Source organism: Heptranchias perlo, chromosome 1 (assembly GCF_035084215.1).
Source record: "Heptranchias perlo isolate sHepPer1 chromosome 1, sHepPer1.hap1, whole genome shotgun sequence".
NCBI classification, from domain to species: Eukaryota; Metazoa; Chordata; class Chondrichthyes; order Hexanchiformes; family Hexanchidae; genus Heptranchias; species Heptranchias perlo.
The window spans coordinates 87701067-87726014 of NC_090325.1; the positions used below are offsets into that span (position 1 = coordinate 87701067).

Below are 24948 nucleotides of genomic sequence, written 5' to 3' on the forward strand. Positions count from 1 at the left end.
CAAATTCCATACACCTACCACCCTCTGGGTAAAAAAGTTTTTTCTCATGTCCCCTCTAATCCTTCCGCCAATCAGCTTAAATCTATGTCCTCTAGTTCTTGAACTCTCCGCTAGGGGAAACAGGTACTTCCTGTCTACTCTATCTCGGCCCCTCATAATTTTGTACACCTCAATCAAGTCACCCCTCAGCCTCCTCTGCTCCAAGGAAAACAACCCCAGCCTATCCAATCTCTCCTCGTAGCTGCAATTTTCAAGCCCTGGCAACATTCTTGTAAATATTCTCTGCACTCTCTCCAGGGCAATTACATTCTTCCTGTAATGTGGTGACCAGAACTGCGCACAATATCCAGCTGTGGCCTTACCAGCGTTTTATACAGTTCCATCATTACATCCCTGCTTTTGTATTCCATACCTCGGCTAATGACGGAGAGCATTCCGTATGCCTTCTTCACAATCTTATCTACCTGTACTGCCACCTTCAGGGACCTGTGCACATGCACTCCAAGGTCTTTCACTTCCTCTACCCCTGTCAATATATTCCCATTTACTGGGTATTCCCTTTTACTGTTTGCCCTCCCTAAATGCATTACCTCACACTTCTCCGGGTTGAACTCCATTTGCCACTTTTCCGCCCACTCCACCAACCCATTGATATCTTCTTGGAGTCTACAGCTATCCTCTTCACTATCAACTACACGGCCAATTTTTGTGCTGTCTGCAAATTTGCCAATCATGCCCCCGACATTCTAGTCCAAATCATTAATATATACCACAAACAGCAAGGGACACAACACTGAGCCCTGTGGCACATCACTGGAAATGGATTTCCATTCGCAAAGACATCCATCGACTTTTACCCTTTGTTTCCTGTTACTGAACCAATTTTGGATCCAATTGGCCACATTTTCCTGTATCCCATAGGCTTTTACCTTTCTGACCCAGTCTGCCATGTGGTACCTTGTCAAAAGCCTTACTAAAATCCATGTAGACAACGTCCATTGCACTACCCTCATCAATCCCCCAAAATTATTGCATTACCCTTGGTAGATGCTCCTCTAATTTCCTGATTTACATTCTGTCCAACACTATAACTACTGTTAAGTGGCCTGTAAACTACTCCCACCAATGTTTTCTGCCCCTTGTTATTTCTTAGCTCCGCCCATACTGATTCTACATCCTGATTTTCTCAGCTAAGATCCTTTCTCATCCTTTATTATCCATCTTTTTCATTTTGCCTATCTTTCCTAAAAGTCAAGTACCCTGGAATATTTAGTTCCCAACCTTGGTCACCTTGCAACCATGTCTAAGTAATGGCAACTAGATCAAACCCATTTATCTCTATTTGTGCCGTAAATTCATCCATCTTGTTACGAATGCTTCGTGCATTCAGATATAGCGCCTTTAATTTTAACTTTTTACTATTTTTCCCTGATGTGACCTTAGTCACTAATGCCCTCTTACCTTTGTTAAACTCTCTGTCCCTTCCTGACACACTCTGTTTGCTTTTACCCAAATCGCCACTCTACTCTGCTCTACAGCCTTGACTTTTCTCTTGAGACTTATTAATTTACCCTCACCTGAACCTTTCCCCCCTCTTATTTGTTTAAAGCTTTATCTATTGCTATGGTTATTCGATTTGCCAGGACACTGGACCCGGCCCGGTTTAAGTGAAGCCAATCCCAACGGAACAGCTCCCTCTTTCCCCAGTACTGGTGCTAGTGCCCCATGAATTGAAACCCCTGCTTCCCATACCACTCTTTCAGCCATGCATTTAGCTCTCTGATCTGTTTGTCCCTATGCCAATTTGAACGTGGCTCAGGTAGTAATCCAGAGATTATTACCTTTGAGGTTCTGCTTTTTAATTTGCTCCTCAAGCTCCCTCAGCAGAACCTCATTCCTAGTTCTACCTATGTCGTTGGTTCCTACGTGGACCATGACAACTGGATCCTTCCCCTCATGCTCCAAGTTCTTCTCCAGCTGATGTCCTTAACCCTGGCACCGGGCAGGCAACACAGCCTTCGGGATTTCCAGTCATGGCTGCAGAGAACAGTATCTATTCGCCTAACTGTATTATTCCCTATCACTACGACATTCCTTTTTGATCCCCCCACTTGAATGGCCTCCTGTACCACAGTGCCGTAATCAATTTGCCCATCCTCCCTGCAGTCTTTGTTCTCAGCCACATGGGTAGCAAGTACCTCGCACCTGTTGGACAAGGTCAAAGGCTGAGGCTCCTCCACCACTGCATCTGGGGTCCCCTTACCTGCCTTACTCGCAGTCACATCCCCCTGTCCCTGACCATTAACCAAATCTAAACTACTACCTAACCTAGGCTGGTATGACTGCCTCCGGCGTCAAAGTGTGCAGATAACTCTCCCCATCCCCGATACATCGCAATGTCTACAGCTTGGATTCCGGCTCAACAACTCTGAGCCGAAGTTCCTCGAGTTGCAGACACTCACTGTAGATGTGGTTGCCTGGGATCACGCTGTTCGCCACAAACTCCCACATGCTACAGTTACAGCACACCACCTGCGCTGCCATCTCTGTGTAACCTTGTTTTATTTGTTTACTTAATTAAAGTTTCATAGAATCATAGAAAGGTTACAGCGCGGAAGGAGGCCATTCGGCTCATCGAGTCCATGACAGCTCTATGCAAGAGAAATCCAACTAGTCCCACTCCCCCGCCCTATCCCCATAGCCCTGCAAGTTTTTTCCTTTCAAGTACTTATCCACTTTTTTGAAAGCCACGACTGAATCTGCCTCCACCACTCACCTTGGCAGTGCATTCCAGATCCTAACCACTCGCTGCATAAAAAAGTTTTTTCTCATGTCACCTTTGGTTCTTTTGCCAATCACCTTAAATCTATGTCCTTTGGTTCTTGACCCTTCTGCCAATGGGAACAGTTTCTCTCTATCTATTCTGTCTAGATCCTTCATGATTTTAAATACCTCTATCAAATCTCCTCGCAACCGTCTCTGTTCCAAGGAGAACAACCCCAGCTTCTCCAGTCTATCCACGTAAGTAAAGTCCCTCATCCCTGGAATCATTCTAGTAAATCTTTTCTGCACCCTCTCGAAGGCCTTCACATTTTTCCTAAAGTGCGGTGCCAAAAAGTGGACACAATACTCCAGTTGTGACTGAACCAGTGTTTTATAAAGGTTCATCATGACTTCCATACTTTTATACTCTATGCCTCTATTTATAAAGCCCATTATCCCGTATGCTTTTTTAACTGCTTTCTCAACCTGCCTTGCCACTTTCAATGATTTGTGCATATATACCCATATATCTCTCTGTTCCTGTAGCCCTTTTAGAATTGTGTCCTCTAGTTTATATTGCCTCTCCTCGTTCTTCCTACCGAAATGTATCACTTCGCATTTTTCTGCATTAAATTTCATCTGCCACTTGCCCGCCCATTCTACCAGCCTGTCTATATCCTCTTGAAGCCTATTGCTATCCTCCTCACTGTTTACTACACTTCTAAGTTTTGTGTCATGTTCAAATTTAGAAATTGTGCCCGGTACACCCGAGTCCAAGTGATTAATATATATCAAGAAAAGCAGTGGTCCCAGAACCGACCCCTGGGGAACACCACTGCACACCTCCTTCCAATCCGAAAAACAACCATTCACCACTACTCTCTGCTTCCAGTTACTTAGCTAGTTTTGTATCCATGCTGATACTGCCCCCTTTATTCCAAGGGTTTCAATCTTGATGACAAGCCTATTATGCGGCACTTTATCAAACACCTTTTGAAAGTCTATATACACCACAACAACTGCATTGCCCTCATCTACCCTCTCTGTTACCTCATTAAAAAACTTTATCAAGTTAGTTAAACACAATTTGCCATTAACAAATCCATGCTGGCTTTCCCTAATCAATCCGCACTTATCCAAGTGACTGCTAATTCTGTCCCTGATTATCATTTCTAAAAGTTTCCCCACCACCAAGGTTAAACTGACTGGCCTGCAGTTGCTGGGTTAATCCTTAAACCCTTTTTTGAACAAGAGTGTAACATTTGCAATTCTCCAGTCCTCTGGTCCCACCCCTGTATCTAAGGATGATTGGAAGATTATGGCCAGCACCTCTGCAATTTCCACCCTTACTTCCCTCAGCAACCTAGGATGCATCCCATCCAGACTGGGTGAATTATCTACTTTAAGTACAGCTAGCCTTTCTAGTACCTCTTTATCAATTATTAGCCCATCCAGTATCTCAACTACATTTTCCTTTGCTAAGACTCTTCTTCCTTGGTAAAGACAGATGCAAAGTAGCCTTTAGTACATCGGCCATGCCCTTTGCCTCCATGAGTAGATCTCCTTTTTGGTCCCTGATCAGCCCCACCCCTCCTCTTACTACCCGTTTCCTGTTTACATGCCTATAGAAGACTTTTGGATTCCCTTTTATGTTTGCTGTCAGTCTATTCTCATACTCTCTCTTTGCCCCTCTTATTTCCTTTTTCACTTCCACTCTGAACTTTCTATATTCAGCCTAGTTCTTACTTGTATTATCAACCTGACATCTGTCATATGCCTCTTTTATCTGCTTCATCTTACTCTCTATCTCTTTTGTCATCCAGGGAGCTCTGGCTTTAATTGCCCTACCTTTCTCCCGCCTGGGAATGTACCTAGACTGTACCTGAACCATCTCCTCCTTAAAGGCCGCCCATTGTTCAAATACAGTTTTACCTGCCAATCATTGATTCCAATTTACCCGGGCCAGATCTGTTCTCAACCCACTGAAATTGGCCCTCCTCTAATTAAGTATTATTACTCTAGATTGCTCTTGTCCTTTTCCATAACTAATCTAAACCTTATGATATTATGATCACTGTTCTCTAAATCTTATCCCACTGACACTTGCTCCACTTGACCCACCTCAGTCCCCAGAACCAGATCCAGCAAAGCCTATTTCCTCATTGGGCCGTGGGTTCATGCACATGCACTGTAACCCTATCTTAGTCTTTCTTGTACTCTCTCTTAGTCTGGTCCTATCTACTACAGTACTATTTCTTGCTCTAGTGCTATTTTTCTCTCCCAAACCTTTGTGCACCTTGTTTCTCCTTTCCAATGCTACATCCTGGTGCCTATCCCCCTGCCAAATTAGATTAACCCCACCTCCCTTCCCACAGCACTAGCAAACCTCCCCGCGAGGACATTGGTCCCAGCTCCGCTGAGGTGCTACCTGCCTGGCCTGCATAGGTCCCACCTCCCCCAGAACTGGTCCTAATGCCCCAGGAATCTAACGCCCTCCCTCCTGCACCATCTCTCCAGCCATGCATTTATCTGCTGTATCTTCCTATTTCTATAGTCGGTAGCGTGTGGCACCGGGAGTGATCTGGAGATTACTACCTTTGAGGTCCTGCTTCTTAATCTCTTTCCTAACTCCTTAATATCTGCCTGCAGGACCTCATCCCTCATTCTATCTATGTCATTGGTACCGATATGGACCACGACCTCTGGTTGTTCACCCTCCCCCTCCAGAATGTTCTCCAGCGGTCAGTGACATCCTTGACCCTGGCACCAGGGAGGCAACATACCATCCTGGAATCATGTCGGTGGCTGCGGAAATGCCCCTTTGTTCCCCAACTATAGAATCCCCTATCACTATCGCTCTCTTAACCTTTCTTCTCCCCCCTCTGTACAGCTGAGCCATCCATGGTGCTATTGTCTTGGCTCTGGCTGCACTCCCCAGAGGAACCCTCTCCCCCAGTACCGGTTAGAGAGCGAGATGCCCTCAGGGGACTCTTGCATTACCTGCCTGCTCCTCCTTGTCTGTTAGGCGGTCACCCAGTCCCTCTCTGCCTGCACGTTCTTAAACTGTGGGGTGACCACCTCCTGGAACGTGCTATCCACGTAGATCTCAGTCTCGCGGATGCACTGCAGTGACTCCAGCTGCTGCTCAAGCTCCGAAATCAGGAGCTCGAGTTCATCCAGCTGGTGACACTTCCTGCACCTGTGGATATCCAGGACGCGGAACGCATCCTGGAGTTCCCACATGGCACGGGAGTGAGGTGCCCTGCCATGTGTCCATTTATTATACTATTAACTAAACATAACAAAAATAAACTTAAAGACTTAAAAAAACACACAGCAGCTACTCACCAATCAGCTCCTTCCTGTGTGCTGACGTCACTTTGGGTTGTTTTCTCTCTCCCTGACGGTCACGCTCCGATTCCCGCCATTTTATGGGCCGTTCCCTCTCCTCCGCTCCACCGCCTCAGCTGCTCTCGGGCCTCCGACTCCCACCTTTTTATGGGCCGCTCCCTCTCCCCCGCTCCGCCGCCTCAGCTGCTCTCGGGCCTCCGACTCCCGCCATTTTATGGGCCGTTCCCTCTCCTCCGCTCCACCGCCTCAGCTGATCCGTTTTTATGTAATTAATCATTTGGTTTATTTTTAGTTTTTTTTAAAACTAATTTATCTAGTTTAAGTTATTAATTTAATAAAGTATTAACAAGTTATAGGTTCCTAATTTCTAGTTTAAAGCACTCCCCCAGCTTAGAGAGCAAAAAAATCTATTACTGATCAACCAGTCACCAACCTGCTGTTCTCTGATGTCACTCTTTCAAATTTTTGCATGTGTTTGAGCTGGTCTCAGCTTTATATCCCCGCCCTGCTCTCGGTCACTGGTCCCATTCCTTTATATCCCCGCCCTGCTCTCGGTCACTGGTCCCATTCCTTTATATCCCCGCCCTGCTCTCGGTCACTGGTCCCATTCCTTTATATCCCCGCCCTGCTCTCGGTCACTGGTCCCATTCCTTTATATCCCCGCCGTGCTCTCGGTCACTGGTCCCATTCCTTTATATCCCCGCCCTGCTCTCCGTCACTGGTCCCATTCCTTTATATCCCCGCCCTGCTCTCGGTCACTGTTCCCATTCCTTTATATCCCCGCCCTGCTCTCAGTCACTGGTCCCATTCCTTTGTATCCCCGCCCTGCGCTCGGTCACTAGTCCCATTCCTTTATATCCCCGCCCTGCTCTCAGTCACTGGTCCCATTCCTTTATATCCCCGCCCTGCTCTCGGTCACTGGTCCCATTCCTTTATATCCCCGCCCTGCTCTCAGTCACTGGTCCCATTCCTTTATATCCCCGCCCTGCTCTCGGTCACTGGTCCCATTCCTTTATATCCCCGCCCTGCTCTCAGTCACTGGTCCCATTCCTTTATATCCCCGCCCTGCTCTCAGTCACTGGTCCCATTCCTTTATATCCCCGCCCTGCTCTCAGTCACTGGTCCCATTCCTTTATATCCCCGCCCTGCTCTCAGTCACTGGTCCCATTCCTTTATATCCCCGCCCTGCTCTCGGTCACTGGTCCCATTCCTTTATATCCCCGCCCTGCTCTCAGTCACTGGTCCCATTCCTTTATATCCCCGCCCTGCTCTCGGTCACTGGTCCCATTCCTTTATATCCCCGCCCTGCTCTCAGTCACTGGTCCCATTCCTTTATATCCCCGCCCTGCTCTCGGTCACTGGTCCCATTCCTTTATATCCCCGCCCTGCTCTCGGTCACTGGTCCCATTCCTTTATATCCCCGCCCTGCTCTCGGTCACTGGTCCCATTCCTTTATATCCCCGCCCTGCTCTCGGTCACTGGTCCCATTCCTTTATATCCCCGCCCTGCTCTCGGTCACTGGTCCCATTCCTTTATATCCCCGCCCTGCTCTCGGTCACTGGTCCCATTCCTTTATATCCCCGCCCTGCTCTCGGTCACTGGTCCCATTCCTTTATATCCCCGCCCTGCTCTCGGTCACTGGTCCCATTCCTTTATATCCCCGCCCTGCTCTCAGTCACTGGTCCCATTCCTTTATATCCCCGCCCTGCTCTCGGTCACTGGTCCCATTCCTTTATATCCCCGCCCTGCTCTCTGTCACTGGTCCCATTCCTTTATATCCCCGCCCTGCTCTCAGTCACTGGTCCCATTCCTTTATATCCCCGCCCTGCTCTCGGTCACTGGTCCCATTCCTTTATATCCCCGCCCTGCTCTCAGTCACTGGTCCCATTCCTTTATATCCCCGCCCTGCTCTCGGTCACTGGTCCCATTCCTTTATATCCCCGCCCTGCTCTCGGTCACTAGTCCCATTCCTTTATATCCCCGCCCTGCTCTCGGTCACTGGTCCCATTCCTTTATATCCCCGCCCTGCTCTCGGTCACTGGTCCCATTCCTTTATATCCCCGCCCTGCTCTCGGTCACTGGTCCCATTCCTTTATATCCCCGCCGTGCTCTCGGTCACTGGTCCCATTCCTTTATATCCCCGCCCTGCTCTCGGTCACTGGTCCCATTCCTTTATATCCCCGCCCTGCTCTCAGTCACTGGTCCCATTTCTTTATATCCCCGCCCTGCTCTCAGTCACTGGTCCCATTCCTTTATATCCCCGCCCTGCTCTCGGTCACTAGTCCCATTCCTTTATATCCCCGCCCTGCTCTCGGTCACGGGTCCCATTCCTTTATATCCCCGCCCTGCTCTCAGTCACTGGTCCCATTCCTTTATATCCCCGCCCTGCTCTCGGTCACTGGTCCCATTCCTTTATGTCCCCGCCCTGCTCTCAGTCACTGGTCCCATTCCTTTATATCCCCGCCCTGCTCTCGGTCACTGGTCCCATTCCTTTATATCCCCGCCCTGCTCTCAGTCACTGGTCCCATTCCTTTATATCCCCGCCCTGCTCTCGGTCACTGGTCCCATTCCTTTATATCCCCGCCCTGCTCTCTGTCACTGGTCCCATTCCTTTATATCCCCGCCCTGCTCTCAGTCACTGGTCCCATTCCTTTATATCCCCGCCCTGCTCTCGGTCACTGGTCCCATTCCTTTATATCCCCGCCCTGCTCTCAGTCACTGGTCCCATTCCTTTATATCCCCGCCCTGCTCTCGGTCACTGGTCCCATTCCTTTATATCCCCGCCCTGCTCTCGGTCACTAGTCCCATTCCTTTATATCCCCGCCCTGCTCTCGGTCACTGGTCCCATTCCTTTATATCCCCGCCCTGCTCTCGGTCACTGGTCCCATTCCTTTATATCCCCGCCCTGCTCTCGGTCACTGGTCCCATTCCTTTATATCCCCGCCGTGCTCTCGGTCACTGGTCCCATTCCTTTATATCCCCGCCCTGCTCTCGGTCACTGGTCCCATTCCTTTATATCCCCGCCCTGCTCTCAGTCACTGGTCCCATTTCTTTATATCCCCGCCCTGCTCTCAGTCACTGGTCCCATTCCTTTATATCCCCGCCCTGCTCTCGGTCACTAGTCCCATTCCTTTATATCCCCGCCCTGCTCTCGGTCACGGGTCCCATTCCTTTATATCCCCGCCCTGCTCTCAGTCACTGGTCCCATTCCTTTATATCCCCGCCCTGCTCTCGGTCACTGGTCCCATTCCTTTATGTCCCCGCCCTGCTCTCAGTCACTGGTCCCATTCCTTTATATCCCCGCCCTGCTCTCGGTCACTGGTCCCATTCCTTTATATCCCCGCCCTGCTCTCAGTCACTGGTCCCATTCCTTTATATCCCCGCCCTGCTCTCGGTCACTGGTCCCATTCCTTTATATCCCCGCCCTGCTCTCCGTCACTGGTCCCATTCCTTTATATCCCCGCCCTGCTCTCGGTCACTGGTCCCATTCCTTTATATCCCCGCCCTGCTCTCGGTCACTGGTCCCATTCCTTTATATCCCCGCCCTGCTCTCGGTCACTGGTCCCATTCCTTTATATCCCCGCCCTGCTCTCAGTCACTGGTCCCATTCCTTTATATCCCCGCCCTGCTCTCGGTCACTGGTCCCATTCCTTTATATCCCCGCCCTGCTCTCTGTCACTGGTCCCATTCCTTTATATCCCCGCCCTGCTCTCAGTCACTGGTCCCATTCCTTTATATCCCCGCCCTGCTCTCGGTCACTGGTCCCATTCCTTTATATCCCCGCCCTGCTCTCAGTCACTGGTCCCATTCCTTTATATCCCCGCCCTGCTCTCGGTCACTGGTCCCATTCCTTTATATCCCCGCCCTGCTCTCAGTCACTGGTCCCATTCCTTTATATCCCCGCCCTGCTCTCGGTCACTGGTCCCATTCCTTTATATCCCCGCCCTGCTCTCGGTCACTGGTCCCATTCCTTTATATCCCCGCCCTGCTCTCGGTCACTGGTCCCATTCCTTTATATCCCCGCCCTGCTCTCGGTCACTAGTCCCATTCCTTTATATCCCCGCCCTGCTCTCGGTCACTGGTCCCATTCCTTTATATCCCCGCCCTGCTCTCGGTCACTGGTCCCATTCCTTTATATCCCCGCCCTGCTCTCGGTCACTGGTCCCATTCCTTTATATCCCCGCCGTGCTCTCGGTCACTGGTCCCATTCCTTTATATCCCCGCCCTGCTCTCGGTCACTGGTCCCATTCCTTTATATCCCCGCCCTGCTCTCAGTCACTGGTCCCATTCCTTTATATCCCCGCCCTGCTCTCGGTCACTGGTCCCATTCCTTTATATCCCCGCCCTGCTCTCTGTCACTGGTCCCATTCCTTTATATCCCCGCCCTGCTCTCGGTCACTGGTCCCATTCCTTTATATCCCCGCCCTGCTCTCAGTCACTGGTCCCATTCCTTTATATCCCCGCCCTGCTCTCGGTCACTGGTCCCATTCCTTTATATCCCCGCCCTGCTCTCAGTCACTGGTCCCATTCCTTTATATCCCCGCCCTGCTCTCGGTCACTAGTCCCATTCCTTTATATCCCCGCCCTGCTCTCGGTCACGGGTCCCATTCCTTTATATCCCCGCCCTGCTCTCAGTCACTGGTCCCATTCCTTTATATCCCCGCCCTGCTCTCGGTCACTGGTCCCATTCCTTTATGTCCCCGCCCTGCTCTCAGTCACTGGTCCCATTCCTTTATATCCCCGCCCTGCTCTCGGTCACTGGTTCCATTCCCTTATATCCCCGCCCTGCTCTCGTTGACAGGTCCCATTCCTTTATATCCCCGCCCTGCTCTCGTTGACAGGTCCCATTCCTTTTGTCCCCGCCCTGCTCTCGGTCACTGGTCCCATTCCTTTATGTCCCCGCCCTGCTCTCGGTCACTGGTCCTATTCCTTTATATCCCCGCCCTGCTCTCGGTCACTGGTCCCATTCCTTTATATCCCCGCCCTGCTCTCGGTCACTGGTCCCATTCCTTTATATCCCCGCCCTGCTCTCGGTCACTGGTCCTATTCCTTTATATCCCCGCCCTGCTCTCGGTCACTGGTCCCATTCCTTTATATCCCCGCCATGCTCTCCGTCACTGGTCCCATTCCTTTATATCCCCGCCCTGCTCTCGGTCACTGGTCCCATTCCTTTATATCCCCGCCGTGCTCTCGGTCACTGGTCCCATTCCCTTATATCCCCGCCCTGCTCTCGGTCACTGGTCCCATTCCTTTATATCCCCGCCCTGCTCTCCGTCACTGGTCCCATTCCTTTATATCCCCGCCCTGCTCTCGGTCACTGTTCCCATTCCTTTATATCCCCGCCCTGCTCTCGGTCACTGGTCCCATTCCTTTATATCCCCGCCCTGCTCTCAGTCACTGGTCCCATTCATTTATATCCCCGCCCTGCTCTCGGTCACTGGTCCCATTCCTTTATATCCCCGCCCTGCTCTCTGTCACTGGTCCCATTCCATTATATCCCCGCCCTGCTCTCAGTCACTGGTCCCATTCCTTTATATCCCCGCCCTGCTCTCGGTCACTGGTCCCATTCCTTTATATCCCCGCCCTGCTCTCAGTCACTGGTCCCATTCCTTTATATCCCCGCCCTGCTCTCGGTCACTGGTCCCATTCCTTTATATCCCCGCCCTGCTCTCAGTCACTGGTCCCATTCCTTTATATCCCCGCCCTGCTCTCGGTCACTGGTCCCATTCCTTTATATCCCCGCCCTGCTCTCGGTCACTGGTCCCATTCCTTTATATCCCCGCCCTGCTCTCGGTCACTGGTCCCATTCCTTTATATCCCCGCCCTGCTCTCGGTCACTAGTCCCATTCCTTTATATCCCCGCCCTGCTCTCGGTCACTGGTCCCATTCCTTTATATCCCCGCCCTGCTCTCGGTCACTGGTCCCATTCCTTTATATCCCCGCCCTGCTCTCGGTCACTGGTCCCATTCCTTTATATCCCCGCCGTGCTCTCGGTCACTGGTCCCATTCCTTTATATCCCCGCCCTGCTCTCGGTCACTGGTCCCATTCCTTTATATCCCCGCCCTGCTCTCAGTCACTGGTCCCATTCCTTTATATCCCCGCCCTGCTCTCGGTCACTGGTCCCATTCCTTTATATCCCCGCCCTGCTCTCTGTCACTGGTCCCATTCCTTTATATCCCCGCCCTGCTCTCGGTCACTGGTCCCATTCCTTTATATCCCCGCCCTGCTCTCAGTCACTGGTCCCATTCCTTTATATCCCCGCCCTGCTCTCGGTCACTGGTCCCATTCCTTTATATCCCCGCCCTGCTCTCAGTCACTGGTCCCATTCCTTTATATCCCCGCCCTGCTCTCGGTCACTAGTCCCATTCCTATATATCCCCGCCCTGCTCTCGGTCACGGGTCCCATTCGTTTATATCCCCGCCCTGCTCTCAGTCACTGGTCCCATTCCTTTATATCCCCGCCCTGCTCTCGGTCACTGGTCCCATTCCTTTATGTCCCCGCCCTGCTCTCAGTCACTGGTCCCATTCCTTTATATCCCCGCCCTGCTCTCGGTCACTGGTTCCATTCCCTTATATCCCCGCCCTGCTCTCGTTGACAGGTCCCATTCCTTTATATCCCCGCCCTGCTCTCGTTGACAGGTCCCATTCCTTTTGTCCCCGCCCTGCTCTCGGTCACTGGTCCCATTCCTTTATGTCCCCGCCCTGCTCTCGGTCACTGGTCCTATTCCTTTATATCCCCGCCCTGCTCTCGGTCACTGGTCCCATTCCTTTATATCCCCGCCCTGCTCTCGGTCACTGGTCCCATTCCTTTATATCCCCGCCCTGCTCTCGGTCACTGGTCCTATTCCTTTATATCCCCGCCCTGCTCTCGGTCACTGGTCCCATTCCTTTATATCCCCGCCATGCTCTCCGTCACTGGTCCCATTCCTTTATATCCCCGCCCTGCTCTCGGTCACTGGTCCCATTCCTTTATATCCCCGCCGTGCTCTCGGTCACTGGTCCCATTCCCTTATATCCCCGCCCTGCTCTCAGTCACTGGTCCCATTCCTTTATGTCCCCGCCCTGCTCTCGGTCACTGGTCCCATTCCTTTATATCCCCGCCGTGCTCTCGTTGACAGGTCCCATTCCTTTATATCCCCGCCCTGCTCTCGGTCACTGGTCCCATTCCTTTATATCCCCGCCGTGCTCTCGTTGACAGGTCCCATTCCTTTATATCCCCGCCCTGCTCTCAGTCACTGGTCCCACTCCTTTATATCTCCGCCCTGCTCTCAGTCACTGGTCCCACTCCTTTATATCCCCGCCCTGCTCTCAGTCACTGGTTCCATTCATTTATATCCCCGCCCTGCTCTCAGTCACTGGTCCCATTCCTTTATAGCCCCGCCCTGCTCTCGGTCACTAGTCCCATTCCTTTATATCCCCGCCCTGCTCTCGATCACTGGTCCCATTCCTTTATATCCCCGCCCTGCTCTCGGTCACTGGTCCCATTCCTTTATATCGCCGCCCTGCTCTCGGTCACTGGTCCCATTCCCTTATATCCCCGCCCTGCTCTCAGTCACTGGTCCCATTCCTTTATATCCCCGCCCTGCTCTCAGTCACTGGTCCCATTCCTTTATATCCCCGCCCTGCTCTCAGTCACTGGTCCCATTCCTTTATATCCCCGCCCTGCTCTCGGTCACTGGTCCCATTCCTTTATATCCCCGCCCTGCTCTCAGTCACTGGTCCCATTCCTTTATATCCCCGCCCTGCTCTCGGTCACTGGTCCCATTCCTTTATATCCCCGCCCTGCTCTCGGTCACTGGTCCCATTCCTTTATATCCCCGCCCTGCTCTCAGTCACTGGTCCCATTCCTTTATATCCCCGCCCTGCACTCGGTCACTGGTCCCATTCCTTTATGTCCCCGCCCTGCTCTCAGTCACTGGTCCCATTCCTTTATATCCCCGCCCTGCTCTTGGTCACTGGTTCCATTCCTTTATATCCCCGCCCTGCTCTCGGTCACTGGTCCCATTCCTTTATATCCCCGCCCTGCTCTCGGTCACTGGTCCCATTCCTTTATATCCCCGCCCTGCTCTCGGTCACTGGTCCCATTCCTTTATATCCCCGCCCTGCTCTCGGTCACTAGTCCCATTCCTTTATGTCCCCGCCCTGCTCTCGGTCACTGGTCCTATTCCTTTATATCCCCGCCCTGCTCTCGGTCACTGGTCCTATTCCTTTATATCCCCGCCCTGCTCTCGGTCACTGGTCCCATTCCTTTATATCCCCGCCCTGCTCTCGGTCACTGGTCCCATTCCTTTATATCCCCGCCCTGCTCTCGGTCACTGGTCCCATTCCTTTATATCCCCGCCCTGCTCTCAGTCACTGGTCCCATTCCTTTATATCCCCGCCCTGCTCTCGGTCACTGGTCCCATTCCTTTGTATCCCCGCCGTGCTCTCGGTCACTGGTCCCATTCCCTTATATCCCCGCCCTGCTCTCAGTCACTGGTCCCATTCCTTTATGTCCCCGCCCTGCTCTCGGTCACTGGTCCCATTCCTTTATATCCCCGCCGTGCTCTCGTTGACAGGTCCCATTCCTTTATATCCCCGCCCTGCTCTCAGTCACTGGTCCCACTCCTTTATATCCCCGCCCTGCTCTCAGTCACTGGTCCCACTCCTTTATATCCCCGCCCTGCTCTCAGTCACTGGTCCCACTCCTTTATATCCCCGCCCTGCTCTCGGTCACGAGTCCCATTCCTTTATATCCCCGCCCTGCTCTCGGTCACTGGTTCCATTCCTTTATATCCCCGCCCTGCTCTCAGTCACTGGTCCCATTCCTTTATATCCCCGCCCTGCTCTCGGTCACTAGTCCCATTCCTTTATATCCCCGCCCTGCTCTCGGTCACTGGTCCCATTCCTTTATATCGCCGCCCTGCTCTCGGTCACTGGTCCCATTCCTTTATATCCCCGCCCTGCTCTCGGTCACTGGTCCCATTCCCTTATATCCCCGCCCTGCTCTCGGTCACTGGTCCCATTCCTTTGTATCTCCGTCCTGCTCTCGGTCACTGGTCCCATTCCTTTATATCCCCGCCCTGCTCTCGGTCACTGGTCCCATTCCTTTATATCCCCGCCGCGCTCTCGTTGACAGGTCCCATTCCTTTATATCCCCGCCCTGCTCTCGGTCACTGGTCCCATTCCTTTATATCCCCGCCGTGCTCTCGTTGACAGGTCCCATTCCTTTATATCCCCGCCCTGCTCTCGTTGACAGGTCCCATTCCTTTATATCCCCGCCGTGCTCTCGTTGACAGGTCCCATTCCTTTATATCCCCGCCGTGCTCTCGTTGACAGGTCCCATTCCTTTATATCCCCGCCGCGCTCTCGTTGACAGGTCCCATTCCTTTATATCCCCGCCGTGCTCTCGTTGACAGGTCCCATTCCTTTATATCCCCGCCCTGCTCTCGGTCACTGGTCCCATTCCTTTATATCCCCGCCGCGCTCTCGTTGACAGGTCCCATTCCTTTATATCCCCGCCGTGCTCTCGTTGACAGGTCCCATTCCTTTATATCCCCGCCGTGCTCTCGTTGACAGGTCCCATTCCTTTATATCCCCGCCCTGCTCTCGTTGACAGGTCCCATTCCTTTATATCCCCGCCGTGCTCTCGTTGACATGTCCCATTCCTTTATATCCCCGCCGTGCTCTCGTTGACAGGTCCCATTCCTTTATATCCCCGCCCTGCTCTCGTTGACAGGTCCCATTCCTTTATATCCCCGCCGTGCTCTCGTTGACATGTCCCATTCCTTTATATCCCCGCCGTGCTCTCGTTGACAGGTCCCATTCCTTTATATCCCCGCCGTGCTCTCGTTGACATGTCCCATTCCTTTATATCCCCGCCGTGCTCTCGTTGACAGGTCCCATTCCTTTATATCCCCGCCGCGCTCTCGTTGACAGGTCCCATTCCTTTATATCCCCGCCCTGCTCTCGTTGACAGGTCCCATTCCTTTATATCCCCGCCGCGCTCTCGTTGACAGGTCCCATTCCTTTATATCCCCGCCGCGCTCTCGTTGACAGGTCCCACTCCTTCCTCTCTCGGTCCTCCGCTCCCTCTCCTTTTCTCCCCAATAATCACTCAAATCACTAACCAATTAACTAAATACTCACCGACTTGCCCTTGGTGCTCCACTTTGTCTTGTGACATCACCTTTTGACTTTTTCTTGATTTTTGATTCCCCGTGTGGCTTCCTTTATGCTCTGCTCAGTCTTAGTCTATAGTTCTTTGGTTTAAATCACTTAGCACCTTCTTCCTCCTCTGCACCTAATTCCCACGTTCACCAAATTCCCAATTGAAAGTCCCCACTCTGTTAGCAATTCACTCCGTTAGAGATTCACTCTATCTTTCCCAACCTCTGTGCTGAAGCTCGGGATGTGGGTGACATTGTCAAGACTGATGGATGAATGATGTATGCAGCAATAGTTCCTGAAATAATAACTTACCGTATGCCAGCTATAGAAATATGAACTTATTTCCTTAACACCGAGTTTGTGTATTTATTATTGATGTTACTCTTAAAATTTTTTATCTACCTTTTCAAATGTTAATCATTTATATACTCACAACAAAACGTGCTATTTATGACTCAGTGATGAGGCTCATTATCTCAATATTTATCCTGTATATTTGATCCTTTTATAAATATGTATTTAAAATGATTCCCTGTAAACTGGTCATTTTAGTTGATTAAAAATCTCTGCGCACTTATGGATTGTTCTAAACGTGCTACTGAACTATACATAGCCATTGCCGGAACACTACGGTGTTGCTCTATCACATTTCAATTACCGTGCTTTCTGATTGTTCCATGTCAACAGGAATCAGTTCTTATCTTACTTTAGACCACTATTTCACCCAATTGTGAGTGTCACACCATGCATGTCCATACTAATAAAATATATGACACAGGCTTTATGGAAAATAAATCACTCATGATGTTTTGAAACACGAGCAAAGTGTTTTGATATCACTAGGCTACATTTTTCAAGATGTCTGTCTGCCTGTTATGGGACTGAATCTTGCTTATTTTGAATATCGCAATGCCCTCATCCAACACATGATTCGGTGAAGCACTGAATCAACGTTTTGCCCTACTGAATAAATATTCACGAGATCATTTTAATATGTTTCTTGTGTGCATTTGCCTTGGTGCACTGGAATTTCAACAAGCAGTCAAGAAGGATATGGCTGAACACAGGACACAAAAAAATATACAAGCTATTTCCACGCACAGATAGAAAAGCAGCCATTTAATTTTCAATTAAAAAGAAAGGCATTAGGGTGCTTCGGGACCTATCAGGGCACATATATTCCTTTTGTAAGAGAAAAACAATATTGTTGTGTTAATGTGCCACTAGTACCTCACTTGGACATAAAAAAGTGTTTAGCCTTGCAAAGGTCATAGCAATTCAAATTTATTAAAATGGCAGGAACAGCACCTCAGGCACTGTGAGGATGCAACCTCCAGCTTTTTGTCAACAGAGCACCACATATTTAATGGACTGGGGAAGAATGTCATCTGAAATGTGCATCACAATAAAATTTGTTTGGTTGCAAAATGCTGTAGAAAAGCACTTCTACAATGTCACAAAATAAATAGTTGTGTACACTTTGTTTAAAGCAATAATTGAGCATTTGTTTTGCTTTGCCCACAAAAATAAATATAATATTAGGGGTTTTCAGGGATATTTTGTACTCTACAGTTCTTGTTGCTTGATGGGACAAAATTATGGAGTTTTCAGTTAATGATTTTTGTCCTTTTCTAGGAGTGACAACAGTGCTTACAATGACGACTCTAAGTATCAGTGCTCGAAACTCTCTCCCTAAAGTTGCATATGCAACTGCCATGGACTGGTTTATTGCTGTCTGCTATGCCTTTGTGTTCTCTGCACTAATAGAATTTGCCACAGTAAATTATTTTACAAAACGAGGCTGGGCTTGGGATGGCAAAAGTGTTGTGAACAATAAGGTAAGGGTTTCTTTCATCTGCATTTAATGGAATCTTAATGCAAAAACTGATGACAACATAATAATATACTCATCATCCATGGCCTAATGGGTAAATTCAACATAGAAAATGTTAGCAGCACCAAATAACATTAATTTTATTTTTTTCAAAAAAACCCCACATACTCACAGTAAAAGAAAACATACAGCAGCAACTTCTAAGAACATGAAAGTGTGTACCTTCCTCTTGGTGCCCTCTCACCCTTTGGTGTGGGTTAGAACTTGTTAAGCAAGCAGATTAAAAGATCTAGGGGGGTAATTTTGACTTTGGGCCATAGTGTAAAACGGGCGATATCAGATCAGCCGCACAATATCATCTCTACTGATTTTCATTTCCATTGACTTCATTAATTTGTCAGTAAATGACAATCAGAACCAATGAGGCAATAGGGTATCTTGTGTTAGAAATGAGGAATGTCACAGTGTGGCACGTACGGGTTTCTTCTCTTATCTTGGGTCTGAGGCACGCTATTGGTGTTACATTCTGCATCCAACCTTGCTTCATCTGACTTGAGAGTGCTTGATGCTGGCCCTGGGTAACAATCCACAGAACTAATATCCCTCAACTTGATGAGCACAAATAGAAGTTCCCAGACAAACCTTTTAAACATCATTTTGAATCATTTTTAATTTTAGCAAAAAGTTGGCTTTTCCATCAGTCCTTGGTTAACATTTAAATTTAATTGCCATTCAGATACTGTTGCACAGAGTTACATTTTCCTGGCCAGAGAACAATGCAGAGCCAACAGTATAACTTGAATTCAAATGGGAACTGTGTTATAATGATATCCTTGGAATACAAAAACCTGTAGTGATACAAAATTTTTATAAATATTTATGTGGTCAGCATGCACTTTTCCACTGAGGTGCAGAGCATCTTTTTCAGGAATTGATTATAATGGCAAAATAATCTTGGAGAGAACAGCCCAAGTAATGAGACAATATTAATTTTAAAATCTTAATTTCCTTTTTGCATGAAACTGAATGAGGTTTTAAAATATGCAGCCTCTCAGCAATGTGACGTCAGACAAAGTAATTATATTAAATCCTCCTTGCTGTATATTTATATTTGGTGCTCAAGAAATGAAAAATGTTGTATCAGATATTGTACAGTGCTTCATAAATGCCTGGACTGTGACTGTACATCTCATCAATGGCCTTGAGTTTTCCCAGGATTCTCTCGATTTGCTGATGTAACTTTGATGAGAGATTGGTAGAACCCGCAAAGAAATAGCATGAATGGTCATTCTAAGCTCTTTGTGCTATTAACCTGGGGGTTCCACCAATCTTCCACTGGAGAACACCTGTGGAACTTTCTGGCACATGATATATTACTTACCTCTTTCTGAGAGTGGGTGGGTTAACTCATTCATGTTACAGTACAAAGATGATGTCTTATGTACCTTGCATTATCATTTCTTGAACCATGGTAGAGGCTAAATTGAAATGCTTAAATAAATGATTAGATTATATTCATGTATTTATAGAAAAAATAGTGATTTATATTTCTATCTTGGATAGGGTAGCAATTATATTCACATTGAGTTCTGAGCCTCCTTGTAATTTAAATCTCTTTAAATTACTGACCCAAATAATCCAAAATTGATGGAGGAAGTAACAGGTGATTGACAGCCATGTTGATCATACAAACATTTCCAAATCTTTGTACCAGCAGAAGATTAGATGGGTAAAACTTCTACTATTAAGATGGATCAGTTATCTTGCATGTTGTTGTGAATTTGGAGATGGATTAAATAGAGAAATATAAACATTTCAAGAAGCCAGTTCAAATTTTCAGGACTAGAGCTATGGTTTAGAAACATTTCTTTAAACCTCTGGATTTATTTATCATAGTAGGTACAGCACAGAAGGAGGCCATTCGGCCCATCATGCCTGTGCGGGCTCTTTGAAAGAGCTGTCCAATTAGTCCCACTACCCTGCTCTTTCCCTATAGTCCTGTAAATTTTTTCCCTTCAAGTGCTTATCCAATTCCCTTTTGAAAGTTATTATTGAATCTGCTTCCACCGCCCTTTCAGTCAGCACATTCCAGATCATAACAACTCTCTGTGTAAAAATATGTTTCCTCATGTCGCTTCTGGTTCTTTTGCCGATCACCTTAAATCTGTGTCCTCTGGTTATCGACCCTTCTGCCACTGGAAACAGTTTCTCCTTATTAACTCTATCAAAACCATTCATGATTTTGAACATCTCTATCAAAACTCCTCTTAACTTTCTCTGCTCTAAGGAGAACAACCCCAGCTTCTCCAATCTCTCCACATAACTGAAGTCCCTCATCCCTGGCACCATTCTAGTAAATCTCTTCTACATCCCATCTCTAAGGCCTTGACATCCTTCCTAAAGTGTGGTGTCCAGAATTGAACACAATACTCCAGCTGAGACCTAACCAGTATTTTATAAAGGTTTAGCATAACTTCCTTGCTTTTGTATTCTATGCCTCTATTAATAAAGCCCAGGATCTCGTGCATTTTTGGCAGCCTTCTGAACTTGTCCTGCCACCTCCAAAGATTTCTGTACATACACCTTCAGGTCTCTTTGTTGCTGTACCCCATTTAAAATTGCACCATTTAGTTTATATTGCCTCTCCTCATTCTTCCTATCAAAATGTATCACTTCACACTTCTCTGCATTAAATTTCATCTACCATGTGTCTACCCATTTCACCAGTTTGTCTGTGTCCTCCTGAAGTTTGTTTCTATCCTCCACATTGTTTACTACATTTCCCAGTTTCTTGTCAATTGCAAACTTTGACATTATGCCCTCTATACCCAAGTCCAGGTCATTAATATATATTAAGAAGAGCAATGGTCCTAATACCGACCCCTGGGGACCACCACTATATAATTCCCTCCAGTCTGAAAATCACTACTGTCTGCTTTCTGTCCCTTAGCCATTTTTGTATCCATGCTGACACTGTCCCTTTAATCCCATGGGCTTTAATTTTGCTTACAAGTCTGTTATGTGGTACTTTATCAAATGCCTTTTGAAAGTCCACGTACACGACATCAACCACACTACCCTCATCAACCCTCTCTGTTACTTCATCAAAGAACTCAATCCAGTCAGTCAAACACGATTTTCCTTTAACAAATCCCTGCTGACTTTCATTTATTAGTCCATACTTTTCCAAGTGCCAATTAATTTTATACCAGATTATTGTCTCTAAAAGTTTCCCCACCACTGACGTTAGGCTGACTGGCTGTAATTGCCGGGTTTATCCCTCTTCCCCTTTTTGAACAGGGATGTAACATTTGCAATCCTTTAGTCCTCTGGCACCACCCACATAGCTAAGGAGGATTGGAAGACTGTGGCCAGAGCCTCTGCAATTTCTACCCTTACTTCCTTCAGACAGCTAGGATGCATCCCATCTGGACCTAGTGACTTATCTACTTTGAGTACTGCCAATCTTTTAAGTACCTCCTCTTTATCTATTTTTATCCTATCCAATGTCGCTACTACCTCCTCCTTTACTGCTACATTGGCAGCATCCTCTTCTCTAGTGAAGACCGAAGCGAAGTATTCATTTAGCACCTCAGCCATACCCTCTGCCTGCACAAGAAGATCTCCTTTTTTGTCCCTAATCAGCCCCATCCTTCCTTTGACTACCCTTTTACTATTTATATGTTTATAAAAAACTTTTGGGTTCCCCTTTATGTTAGCCACTAATTTATTCTCATATTCTTTGCCAGTTTTATTCTCTTTTTTAGATCTCCTCTGTACTTTCTCTATTTAGCCTGGTTCTCTACTGTATTATGAAACTTACATTTGTCGTAAGCCTCCTTTTTCTGTTTCATTTTAATCTCTACAACTTTAGTCATCCAGAGAACTCTAGCTTTGGATGTCCTTCCTTTCCTCCCTCATACGAATGTATCTACTCTGTACCCGAACCATCTCCTCTTTGAAGGCCTCGCATTGTTCAATTACTGTTTTGCCTACCAATTTTTGATTCCAATCCACCTGGGCAAGATCCCTTTTTAACTCACTGAAATTAGCCCTCCTCCAGTTAAGTATTTTTATGCTTGATTATTCCTTGTCCTTTTCTATAACTATTCTAAACCTAATAATATGATCACTGTTCCCCAAATGCTCCCCCACTGAAACATGCTCCACTTGCCCCACTTCATTCTCCAGAACTAGATCCAGCCCTGATTCCTTCTTTGTTGGGCTGGGAACACAAGAAAGTTCTCTTGAACACATTTCAGGAATTCCTCCCTCTCTATGTCCTTTACACTGTTACTATCCCAGTCTATATTGGGATGATTGAATTCCCCCATTATCACTACTCTATAGTCTTTGCATCTTCCTGTAATTTGCCTGCAAATTTGCTCCTCTATCTCCATCCCACTATTTGGTGGCCTACAGTATACACCCAGTAGAGTAATAGCTCCTCTATTGTTCCCTAATTGTAACCAGATAGATTCTGTCCAGACCCCTCCACTACATCATCCTTTTCCAGTGCTATAATAGTTTCTTTGATCAATGCTGCCACCCTTCTTTTTCCTTCCCTATCTTTTCTGACTACCTTGTAGCCAGCAATATTATGTACCCAATCCACCCCTTTTTTGAGCCAGGTCTCTGTAATTGCCATGACATCCTGGTCCCATGTGGCGACTTGTGCCTGCAGCTCATGAACCCTATTTACCACGCTATATGTATTTACACATACGCACTCCAAGCTCATCTTAGATTGCCTCGCATTTGCCCCTGTTTGATCCCTCCTATTTCTGAACTAGTCTTTACTCTAGTGCTATATTGTACTATAATGTATTTTTATATTGTTAACATTTTAATTTAATTCATAGTTTAGACTTTCCCATTCAGTAAAGTAGCCAGAAGATCCCTCCATTCCTTTTGCTTTATCAAGCTTATTGTAATGAACAAAAAAATGAATAGCTTTCATTTACTTTCACAGAAGAAAGAAAAGGCTTCTATTATGAAGAAAAATAATGCTTATGCAGTGGCAGTTGCCAATTATGCACCTAATATCACCAAGGACTCAGTTCTGCCAACAATTGCAAAGAGTGCAACTACAGAGCCAAAAGAGGCCAAACCAGAGACCAAACCACAGGAGGCCAAGAAAACATTTAACAGCGTAAGCAAAATTGACAGAATGTCCAGGATAATGTTCCCTGTTTTATTTGGAACTTTCAATTTAGTGTACTGGGCTACATATTTAAACAGAGAACCTGTTATTAAAGAGTTAAAGAATGATGCCCCAAAATAATCATTGATGCATTTTAAGGCATGTGGAATTTCTAAAGGGTGATGATGCCAAATACAACCGGTAATTGCTAATCTATGTACTTTGGTATGGTTTTAGAAATAAGCCTTTATTTTGTCATGATTCACACGCAGAAGAATTGCAAAGTCCACACAATCCACAAGTTGATTTATAAAACGATTCAAGCTGCAGAATCAATGAAAGAACAATTGGACACTAAAAGGATTAGTATTGACAAGAGTCACGGGGGTAATTTTCAATTTGACCACCTAGGCGGTAACCTGGTGGAGCGGACCACTCGCCCATTGTGGAATTCACTCGATTTTTGTTCCATTGAAATCAATGGAATGTAAATCAGGCGGGTTCTACAACAGGCAGGCCATCGCTCGGCCAGGTTATCACCCAGGCGGCAAAGTTAGATATTACCTCCACAAAGATGAAAGCTTGGGTTCATACGTTAAAATGATTTGTGCCATATAAACTGTTTACAAGGTTTTGCATTGCAGATGCTTAAAATCAAGGGAGTTCATATGTTAGCAGTTATTGGTTGAATTAAACAAATAGGTTACACTCCTGTCATTTTTTTATTGTAAGGCCACATATTATATGAAAGTGTTGATGGTTAAAAGTAGTACTTAGTGATTTTTAATTTCCTGAGTCTAGTACACAATTTACATCGGTTCCAGTGCAAAACTTTTAATTGTAAAAAAAAACTGTTTCTTATATACTGCGAGAGATACTTAATGTTTAAACAAACACAAGAACTAGGTTTCTCTAAAAAAAAATCTCATAACACAACTTTAATGTTTACTTTATTGTATTTCTTCCACATTTGTTTTGTGATGCCATTTTGGTTTTAATGTTAAATATGACGCATGTGATTTGGGGATTTGCATGATGATACTGGTGCTGAGGCCACAGAGCACATTTTGTGACTAACCTAACAATGGCATCATACAATGCACAGAAAAACTGCCTCAGTTACCATGTTAGCATCTCTGAAATCCATTTTATCTTCTGAACCAACTTTAACACTGCAGAACCTTGAGGGATACAATAAAGAAAAATTAACTCAAAGCTGTGTTTGATAGATTTTCTTCCGTAAAGTCAATATTTTGACAGTTTTGTGTAGAAAAACTAATCCATACAAAAAAAGGGACTGCAATTTAAGTAATGAAGTCATTTTCTTCTAGAATTATTTAAAATGCACAGAAGTGACTGCAACTTTTAAAAGATAACATCCTTCCCAATTGTAAATGTGAATAAGTGAGGGTCATTTACCTTCATGTGTTTTTATATAAATGACCAAATGGATTAACATCAGAAGCTGCAAGCAGCTCTTGGCTTTTACAGGATTCCCTCATCACAGATTTTTTTTTAGGATGATGAAAGACTAAAGGGCCGATTATAACTCGGGCCGGAAATCGGGGGTGAGGGGGCCGAAGCGGATGATGAACCGTCTGGCCCCCTGGAGTGTGAGGCCCGGGAAATTTTAATTCCCAGGCCTCATTTAGATGCTGCAACTGACTCCCACCCGAAGCCCGTGGGAATGACATCATTGCCGACGGG

The 24948-nt window shown here is 47.2% G+C and overlaps 1 protein-coding gene across 1 annotated transcript in view; it reads left to right on the forward strand.

Annotated features, from left to right (window-relative positions):
* The window catches only part of LOC137299215 (gamma-aminobutyric acid receptor subunit alpha-2-like), a 171872-nt gene extending 147905 nt beyond the window's left edge, over nucleotides 1–23967 (forward strand). Inside the window, exons 11-12 of the mRNA XM_067968247.1 lie at nucleotides 17900–18108; nucleotides 23074–23967. Of these exons, the coding sequence (XP_067824348.1) occupies nucleotides 17900–18108; nucleotides 23074–23382 (518 nt within the window). The 3' untranslated portion in view covers nucleotides 23383–23967. The remainder of the gene's footprint in view (nucleotides 1–17899; nucleotides 18109–23073) is intronic.
* Nucleotides 23968–24948: the final 981 nt, after the last annotated feature.